General features: G+C 46.8%; 2 protein-coding genes across 2 annotated transcripts in view; both read left to right on the top strand.

Moving 5' to 3' along the window:
* Positions 1 to 1,114: 1,114 nt before the first annotated feature.
* klhl30 (kelch-like family member 30) lies at positions 1,115 to 4,877 on the top strand. The gene is made up of 8 exons (XM_084445118.1): positions 1,115 to 1,224; positions 1,570 to 2,419; positions 2,561 to 2,744; positions 2,936 to 3,022; positions 3,226 to 3,381; positions 3,698 to 3,886; positions 4,068 to 4,213; positions 4,535 to 4,877. Exons 2-8 carry the CDS (start codon positions 1,646 to 1,648, stop codon positions 4,781 to 4,783), a joined length of 1,785 nt encoding a protein of 594 aa, XP_084301244.1. The 5' UTR covers positions 1,115 to 1,224; positions 1,570 to 1,645; the 3' UTR covers positions 4,784 to 4,877.
* An 813-nt stretch (positions 4,878 to 5,690) lies between these two features.
* Positions 5,691 to 10,267, top strand: part of crocc2 (ciliary rootlet coiled-coil, rootletin family member 2) — a gene marked incomplete at both ends in the record, with an annotated part of 38,116 nt that continues 33,539 nt past the window's right edge. The window contains 3 exons of the mRNA XM_084443932.1: positions 5,691 to 5,747; positions 9,302 to 9,437; positions 9,526 to 9,641. Of these exons, the coding sequence (XP_084300058.1) occupies positions 5,691 to 5,747; positions 9,302 to 9,437; positions 9,526 to 9,641 (309 nt within the window). The remainder of the gene's footprint in view (positions 5,748 to 9,301; positions 9,438 to 9,525; positions 9,642 to 10,267) is intronic.

Below are 10,267 nucleotides of genomic sequence, written 5' to 3'. Positions count from 1 at the left end.
CATGATTATGACAAAAATTAATAATTTCGATTATTTGCCTAATATTGTACTTGAGATTATTAACTGCAATTAATATTTAACATTTTAAATACATTTTTTGGATTGTGATTACAATTAATTGTGCACGATTAATTGTGCAGCCCTACTGTAAATGTTTATTTTCTGAGTGTGAATATTCTTGTGTTTTTGCATTATTGAAGAAAAGCTTGTATATTCCTGAGAAAACAAAAAGCTATACTGTAGGTGCAGACAGTTGGATGCTAAGATGCTACTGTAGAAAACTATAATAAATGATCAAGGAATTACAAGTCTTATGTCATTACTTTAAAAACATCTCATTAACATAATGTTAATAGATACATCACTCAAAGACTCAATTCAGGCTATGGTGTAACTATAACCATGAAGTCATGAAGTTTTCACACTGTGCTATGCCGTTAAACTATGTCAACAGTCTCACACATCTTGACCCTCACACAAAGACATGAGAACACTGTGTCTCTATCAGGAGCACTGTTTCTGAATGACAGATATTGCAGTGCTTTCATGTCTGGCCTTGTATCAACTGCCCCATCAAGCAGTGGCCATGTCCCCCGAGAGCCCCGCTGGTGTTGGACTGTAACAGCAGGTGCCGACCCTGAAACCACACCGGTCGGAATCTGACTTTAGTCCCGCAGCTCTGGAGCTCCTAAAAATAGCCCTGGTGAAAGACAAGAGGTCCGTCCCAGTGACTTGGCAAAAGCTGTCCGCCATACTGCCAACTGCATGTTGTTGTAACCAGCTCCAGTCCTTAAACATTGACCTCCTTTTACCGGAATTATGATCCACTGCTGCCTTTGTTTGCATCTCTGGTAAGTCTGTCATTTCTCTTTTCAATTTCGGGGCGTGGTGATGTTAGGAAATGTGATTTTATGTGGGCCCCGAGGGAACGTGAGCTACACACTGTACACCATATGCTTGTTATGGCCAGAGCTAAGCGGGTTGCTCTGTCCACAAGTAAACAGACTGTAGGCTACCCGTCATGATTGAGCACTGATCTAACAAATTACACTTGTTGTTTCATGTTTGTGTTCATGTCGTTTATGCTCTCCATTCAGTTGACCACGAGGTGTAACTTCATCATGGGTAGTTGATCCCCTTAGAAGTTGTTATGAGAGAAGTGTCATGCATGTTTCTCAATCTCTCTGGTAGGAACATTGTAAACAAGTTTTACTGCACCTTAGGGTAAGAAATTATTCTTGATTGTTCATTTGAGAATACATTACAACTTGTGATTAACCAGATCTTTTTGTAAGCAGGAGAGACAGACAGCCTTTGGCAACCACCTCGGTTTTCCAAGCTGTGGTTCTAAGTGTTCTTTAATTTGACCCATATTGATCTGCTAACATGACTAAACCTTTGTGTATTCAGCCAGTTTTAAAGCAAGGCTTTGGTTGCTATGAACTGCAGTGGCTTGGCAGTCCACAGTCAGGCCATTCCTAATCCTAACACTACTGCTTTCATGATGAATGCTGCCCTGCTTATTCAGATTTCTCTGTAAACACTATCCTCTGTCCCTGTGTCCCTAAGGTAAACATTGGGCTATTGGCCACCTCAGACAGGCCAGACAGCAGGGTTAGAGGTCAGAGGTTAAAGGAGCGTGGCCATGGTGCGTAACGTAGACGACCTGGACTTCTGCCTCTCCTCCCACGCTCAGAGCATCCTGGAGGGGCTGCGCTCCCTCTGCTCGGACCCCAAACTGGTCGACGTGACTCTGGGCGCCGGGGGGCGGGACTTCCCTTGCCACCGCGGCGTGCTGGCTCTCTGCAGCACATACTTCCGCTCGATGTTCTCCGGAGACTTTGTGGAGAGCATCGCCGCCCGGGTGGAGCTGCAGGACGTGGACCCTGACGTCCTGGGCTCCCTGCTGGACTTCGCCTACACCGGAAAACTGACCATCAACCAGGGCAACGTGGAGGGGCTGATCTGCACCTCCAGCCGGCTGGAGTTCCACACGGTCAGGGCCGTGTGCAGCCGCTACCTCCAGCACCAGATCGACGCCACCAACTGCCTGGGCATCCTGGAGTTCGCTGAGATCCACGGCTGTCCCGAGGTTGTGGCCAAAGCCTGGGCCTTCCTGCTGGAGAACTTTGAGGCCGTGCAGCTGGGGGAGGAGTTCCTGCTGCTGGAGGAGGACAGGGTGGAGGCGTGCCTGTCTAACGAGGCCCTGCAAACTAGGTCGGAGTGTGCGCGAGTTGGGGCGGCTCTGGCCTGGGTCAGGCACTGTGAGGAATCGCGGCTCTGCCACCTGCCCAAACTTCTGGGCCTGTCCCGCCTTGCCCTGCTGCCCCTGGACTACCTGGGGGAGACCCTGTTGAAGGACAGCCTGGTCCAGGGCTCATCCAGCTGCAGGGAGTCTGTGGAGACGATCTATAGAGAAGTCAGTGCGCTAGATAAGACATTTGTAGGCCACTTCCATCATGGCTCGGCAACCTACAGTTTTTCCATAGTATCTCTTTTTCAACTCAATCTGGGGATTTCTGCTCACAGCTATGTACATATTTACGTTTCTATTTGTTAGAAAATGAACCTGGCACCAGGAGAGCTGGTCCAGAGCGGCTGCCAGAGTCCTCAGCCCAACCTGCAGGAGGTGCTGTTTGTGATGGGAGGCCGTTCACTGGAAGATGACGATGAAGACGACGAGGACGAGGACAGAGACCCTAGACTGCAGCCCAGGAACTGTGCCTTCTTCAACACTAAGACCCGTAAACAAAATTCTCTCATCCATGGTTACTGTTCACTGGTCCTTCCCCCCGACCAGGGACTCTGAAATCAACATGTTTCTCTTTTCCTATCTCTCTCTCTCTCTTTCCGTCTCTCTCTTTCTCTCCGTATCTCTCTCTCTTTCTCTTTCACAATCAATTTCCTCTCTCCTCCCCTCTCTCTCCCCACACAGAACAGTGGTATCAGCTTACAGACTTCCCCAATTACAACAAGTGGGGATTCTCTCTGGTCACTTTGAACAACGATGTCTATGTCACAGGTTGGTTGCGTACTGTATTGTTTTTTTGGTTTTTGGTTTTTGCAAGGTTTGTGCATATTTTACAGCGTACGTCTTTGTGTCATATGTTACCAAACTATCGAGCAGGGTAGAGTGCCCTTAGCACCAGAGCATAACCACACTGCTGCGCGGTACAGGCACGCTGAGTAGAGAGCTGACCGATGTCCGTTCTCCGCCTCCCTCAGGGGGCTCTAGAGGTTCCCAGACCAACACCTGGTCGACCACAGAGACCTGGAAGTTCATCACTCGGGAGGGGAGCTGGGGGAAGGTGGCCCCCATGCTCCGTCCCCGGACTAACCACACCTCGGCAGCGCTCAACGGAGAAATCTACGTCATTGGAGGTAAGAAAATAAATAAAAGTCTGATATGTAGTGCCTTGACTGCAGCCAGGGTGGAAAACCTGCCTGGACTCTTACCAATTCATCTGCTCTGCAGTGGCCTGGCCAGACCCGGCTCTAGAGACCACGCACGGCAGATCAAGGCTTATTCATTACTGTTTAGTTGAACAGTGTTGCATGTAAAAAATCCCATAATCAACAAAATTGAGAGGGCAGGAAGGTAACTTTGGCAAGTGGGATGCTAATGGCATTGATGCTTTTGTCAGAACAAGGTCTACAATAGCTTTCATCACTGAACAGCACTTCCTCCCCACCACAGGCACGACAGTGGACTTTGTCGAGGTTGAGCACTATGACCCTTACAGCGATACCTGGGCAAAAACCTGCCCCGCCCTCAAATACGTGACGAACTTCACCGCCACCGCGTGCCACGGGAAGCTCTATCTGATTGGCTCCTGTGCAATGAAGTACAACGCTTTAACCTTGCAGTGCTACAACCCTGTCATAGGTAGGAATAACCTTGTGACACACAATACTCACTGTACAACACCAAGTTATAGAAGTATATGCCACAGTAAGACATGGTGAATAGCTTTACAGTATCAGCTGTGCCATCAGTCTCTAATTTAAAAGAATCTAAAATATGCGTGCCTGCTGTTACCGTTGTCCTCTCTGTCTTTGTCTCCTAGACAGCTGGAGCATCATCTGCTCTCCCTTCATCCCTAAGTACCTGTCCTCCCCACGCTCCGTCTCTGTGGACGGGGTCATCTACCTGATCGCAGACAACACCAAGAAGGTCTACTGCTATGACCCAGAGGCCAACATGTGGCAAAAGGTGGGTGGAGGAATCGCTGGTGTTGCTGCTGCAACACCAGTGATTCCTATAATAATAATAATAATAATAATAATAATAATAATAATATAATGTATTGTCATCACAGCATCAAACATGTGTTGGCCATGTGGAACTTATCTTATAAGACAGTAAAATAAAAAGTGTATATATATATATATATATATATATGTATGTGTATATATATATATATATATATATATATATATATATATATATATATATATATATGCTCAAAGTGATATTGCAATTGATCTTCTCTATCTGTGTTGTGGCCTGTGGTCTCTCCTCGGTCTCCCCCAGGTCCAGTTCCTCCACATGCTGCATGAGAACGGGGGGCTGGTGGTGCTGGACGGCAAGCTGTTTGTGACGGGGGGTCACTGGAAAGGCATGGAGGGCGACTACGGGGTGGAGGTGGAGGTGTACAACCGGGCCTCCAACGCCTGGAGGGTGGAGTGCTTCCTGCCCAGGCTCTGGTTCTACAGCGGATCGTGCTCCGTCTTCCTGGACCCGGCCCAGTGGCCAGAGCCCTTCCCCCTGGACGAGACCTAGCTGAGCGGGCCGCGGGCCGGGCCTGTTGTGGAAGGACAGCGAGCTGGTCTCAGAGGGCGCGGTGCTCAGACTCCTCCCTGTCTGCGTTGCATGCATGTGGAATGTTAATCATCAGATCATGAGGGATGCCTTTGTGCCCCAGAATAGCAGGTTACTTGATCCTTAGGTATTTCTGAATAGTTTTTTGGTCTTTCTCTTTTTTTTGTAGCTCGTTTAGTTAGGCTATATGTGATTTTCTGACTTGTTTCTGAATAGTTAAAGGATGTCTATATTTTGTCCTGTTGTGTTTTTCCTGTTTTTGGAAACATTAAATCTTTGTAGAAAAGAATCTCGATTGGAATCAATTTACTTTGAACGCTCGCTTACATTCATGTTTTTCAGCCAATGGTTGTATTAAAGCAGTTAATACATCGAACAAATCTATGCAATACTGAACAAATATGTATTATCCCAGTCCGCAGAATGTTGTGGTGCTCTGCATTTCTGTATCCATAGAAGCTACCTAAGCAGCAAGCCCTGCGTCCATCCTACTATGGAAACGACCAAGCCAGCATTCTGTTTCCATGGTAACGGCCCTGGAGCGTCTGGTTTCCCCGGCAACCTTTGCTGGGATTTGCCTCGCGCGCTGTTGTCTTTACAAGTTCCTCTAAAGTTATTGGGTGCAAAGCAGAACTTTGGAAATCATTTGTAGTGATGGTGCAGCGTAGCTAGCTACGTACAGATAGCAAAATTGGCAAGATAATTGCTAATGCAGCTTGCAATTCTTGCCATTTAAATTAGTTAGCATGTTTTATGAGTCTGTGAAGCTTTTTCTATGACAACACTTTTGCGGGTGCACAGTCTGCTATATGGTCGCACTCTCGTCACAGTTACCAACGGGTAAAAGCGGAAAGTTAAAGCCCATGCAATGAGTTCTCACGGGGAGCAAGACGCAGTATCTCCTGGACTGGAGGCTGTAATTCAGGTGCGTGCAAGAAGATAGCTCAGATTGCTCATTTCATTACACATTGAGGCTTTGTTACATGTTGGGAATAGTTATTCAAAATACAGTACAATATAAACAAGGTATAGAATAGTTTCCTAAAGATCACTCCCTACACTGCAGATGCTTGAATGACCAACCCTGTTCTGCAGTGTAGGCTACTGAGTGATCTAAATTAAGAGAGTTGATCTTAAAGGGGCACTGCACCCTAAAACATCATCGGGCTCAAAAACTATAGCCCCATACAAAGATATAGGTGATGACCAGACTCGCTCCATGTTAACAAAATTTGCAGAGTCTGCACTTCTGGGATCTGTCACATTGTAATGCCCATTGGCAAAATATTGTAAGTAGCATTAGCAGGCTCTCCTCTGGGGAAGAGAGTCTGGTTTCTATTCATAGGGCGGCTGTAGCTCAGCAAGTAGAGCAGGATCATCCAATGATTGTAGGGTCAGCAGTTCGAATCCTGGCTCCTCCTGATGACATGACATGAGGTGTCCTTGACACTGAACCTGAAATTGCTCCCAATGAGCAGGCTAGCACCTTGCATGGCAGCTGCTACCATTGGTGTGTTAATGTGTGTGTGAATGGGTGAATGAGAGGCCTTCATTGTAAAGCACTTTGGATAAAAGCGCTATATAAGTGCAGTCCATTTACCATTTACCATATTAGGTTCAGATCCTGTCTAGAGCCCGCCTACTCCAAAACTGCATGCGGCTTTGCCCTAAACCCGCCTTAGACCGGTAAAATGCAAAGCGATTGGCCCCAGACTATTGAAAGCCTACTCCAATATTGGATCCAGTGGATGCAACTTTGCCTTAGACCGGATGTAAAATATAAAGCGAATGGCCCCAGACTAAAGTAAGACCACAACGTTTAGGGGGGCAGGGGTTTGGGCGCGTGCTCGGTATGATCGACAGCAACTGAGCGTGAAACAAACTCAATAAATGACAATGGCGGCCCATGTTATTGAGTCTGAATATTTTACAGATGAGGAAGATGTTTATGATACGGAGGAAATTCAGGGCTGTTTGTTTGAGCCTGAACTTACAGCTGCAACAGCTGAACTTCCCCCTCCCCTCCTCCCGGGCTGGCTAGGATTCTCTCACACATGTTCCTGTCACCGACAGTGATGTGCCACAGACCTACTGAGTGTCATGCAAGGCGGACATGAGCGGAATTCAAGCTGACACGGGTGCTCTATGGCGTGACTGCATGCAAAAAACAGCTATATTCTATGGTCCCCAGTCTCTTCTGCACGGCACTCGCCCCTTCTCCCCCTTTCTCTGTTTTGATGCAGTACCCTATGCTAGGACACAGTCATATATGGCTCAACTGGGAAGAAGCTTGAACATACACGTGGGGTGAACATTATCTATAGGCTCAGGAACCACGATTAATTCTATGGCGGGGTCCAGCCCTCTTAATTTTGAATTCTTACATCTTGTTCTGAGGGCTATCTACATGTACAGTATACGACACCAAAGCTTCCCTCTGAGTTTCTTTTGCCTGCTGGTGTTAGCTATCAGATGACCCGGGGAATGGTCACTTTGTCACACGCATGTTGGCTATCAAGTCTTTCAAAATACTGGCATCTCTAACCATGGAATTCAATGTATTAGGTGGGCTAGCTTGTAGAAGCTAGCCCAACTTGTGATATTCCCACTATTTCTTTCTTTCTTATTATAGTTCTCCCCACTTTTTTGAACCTCAACTAGTTCTTCATACTTTGTGCTAGAAACTTCATTCAAACTTTAAAATGTTCATGATGTTTAACTGTTTCAGGGATCCATTCAGATTTTTTATATATTTTTTAATAGTTTTTTAGTAATTTAAATTTTAAAACAAATTTTTGTCCCATTGAAACTGCTTGAAACTGCTTTTGGAATGTTCAGTAACTTTATGTTTTTAGAGTGGTGGCAGCAGTTGCTTTGAAAATATTCACACATTTTGTAAACTGCTGGCACTCCTACAGTTTTGACAGCTCACACATATTATATATCAAAATGTTCACACAACTGTGCTGATTCGTACAATGTAAGTATCTAAGCTGTGTGACTTACAGTTTTCGCTGTATGACGATTTGTTCAGCAACTGCGCTCCCCATTGAAACGTATGGCACCGCACTAACTTTTGAGCTGTTAATTTTGCATTTTTACCCTTTTTCTAACTTGTTGCCACGCCTACAGTTTTAACAGCTCATACACATATTATATATCGAAATGTTCACACAACTGTGCTGATTCGTACAATGTAAGTATCTAAGCTGTGTGACTTACCGTTTTTAAGGTATGACGATTTGTTCGGCAACTGCGCTCCCCATTGAAACATATGGTGGCGCACTAACTTTTGAGCTGCTAATTTTGCATTTTTACCCTTTTTCTAACTTGTCGCCATGCCTACAGTGTTTAAGCTATACGGACATATTATACATAGAAATGTTGTGCAAGTTTTCTGGATTCCTATGGTGTCAATATATAAGCTTTAACATTTATAGTTTTCACGATAGAGCTGTCTGAAGCAGACCATGTCTAGGATCAGAATGTCAGTTGGGTTTAGAGTGGTGGCAGCTGTTGCTTTTTTGGAATTTGTGTGCATGTGCAGCCTCTCTTAAAGGTACAGGCACCCTTTTATAACTAATGTTGTAGCACAGAACTCAGCCAAAGTGGAATAGAGACACATGATCTTCACTGGTGGGGGCCGGTGGGTAGCCCGGAGTGGAGTACACCGTCCCTGACTGGCTATGACCAAAAGGGGCAGAGCCTCGCCACCACGCCACTATTCACGCCACAGAACCCACTTTTCAGCCCCTGAGTGGGCTAGAAACACACGGTCTTCACTGGTGGAGTCAGGTAGGTGGCCCGGAGAGGGGTACACTGTCCCTGACTGGCTCTGACCTGAGGGGGCGGAGTCTCACCCCCACGCCACTATCCACGCCACGGGCCTCACAACTCAGCCCCTGAGTGGGCTAGAGACACATGGTCTTCACCGGTGCGGGCGGGCAGGTGGCCCGGAGAGGGGTACACTGTCCCTGTCTGGCTCTGACCTGAGGGGGTGGAGTCTCACCCCCACGCCACTATCCACGCCACAGGCCTCACAACTCAGCCCCTGAGTGGGCTAGAGACACCTGGTCTTCACCGGTGCGGGCGGGTAGGTGGCCCGGAGAGGGCTACACTGTCCTCGACCAGCTCTGACCTGAGGGGGCAGAGTCTCGCCACCACGCCACTGTCCACGCCACAGACCTCACAACTAAGCCCCTGAGTGGGCTAGAGACGCACAGTCTTCGCCGGTGGGTGCATGGAGATTGCCCGGTCCGTAGTAGTTCTAGCAGTAGCTGTTACATACAGCTGCAGCAGCTAGCCCACCTCACATTTTCTCCAGGAAATGTACTTTCTAGTTCATTTTATTGTGAAAACAATGCAATTTTCAGATTTTGTTTTAGGTCTATTGTAAACAGATGACATAATTACATGTGCTTAGAGGATACAAAGTCATAGAAGCCTAACTGTGACGGTGCGATGATGGTGTGGTTGTAGAAGCTGGAGGAGTCCCTGTTCCACCCAGACAGCGCTGAGGAGGACCGGGTCCTGACGGGGCGAGGGGAGGGACAGGCTCCCGTCTCCACACGCGTCCGTCAGATCATCACGCGCAACCTGGCGGAGCGGCCTGCCGGTAGGACGCCCACGGAGGTCAAAGGTCACAGTACCTCAAAATGTGTGTCCATTATCAAAAATGTTTTCCTGCTTGCTGTCATCCCCAGGTGAGAGCTCAGAGGTCAGTCTGCAGGAGGAGAACAGGGTTCTGAGGGAGCAGTTGAGCCAGACCCGACAGGACCGGGACCAGCTGTTGGTCAAACAGGCGGCCCTCACAGACAGGGTAGGCCGTCAGGGACCACAACCACACGGCCGGGTCTCATCTTATAATAATAATAATAATAATAATAATAATAATAATAATAATAATAATAATAATAATAATAATAATAATAATAATAATTTTAAAAATGTAATAATGTAAATAAGACATTTTATTTGTTTGGAGGTTTTCAAGATATTCAAGGTCCCCTTAGGATGGAGTAAAAACTAAGATCAGTCAAATAGGGATGTGTGTGTTATGGATTAGCTACCTAGTATTCAGGTTAAAGGTTTATTTAAGCACCACTAGAGATAATGAAGAAACAGTTCTCTCCTCACCTAAGCTACGTGTATGTCAGTGTTACAGATCTACTCTCGTGACTGAGCATTAAGCAGAGACTGTGCCGATACAAATCCAGGAACACCATTTGAGCAGCATGTAGAGAAGTAGGCCTCTTTCACAGATTTGGAACCCCTCCATCCCTCCCAGAACTAAGAGCTCATACTCACCGAAAGGACACATCCAAGATAAGAAGTAACACATCTGAAGCGTAATTCATCTCAGCTCACACTGACGCCGGGCCGTCACTAACCACCCTCTCCAGGAAGGAGTCAGACTCTCCTCCAGATCCTGCTCTGTGGTTTAGT

The sequence above is a fragment of the Borostomias antarcticus genome (genome assembly GCF_949987555.1).
Source record: "Borostomias antarcticus genome assembly, chromosome: 10".
NCBI lineage: Eukaryota > Metazoa > Chordata > Actinopteri > Stomiiformes > Stomiidae > Borostomias > Borostomias antarcticus.
Note: the sequence above shows the minus strand (reverse complement) of the source record. Positions and strands in the feature narration are given on the sequence as shown.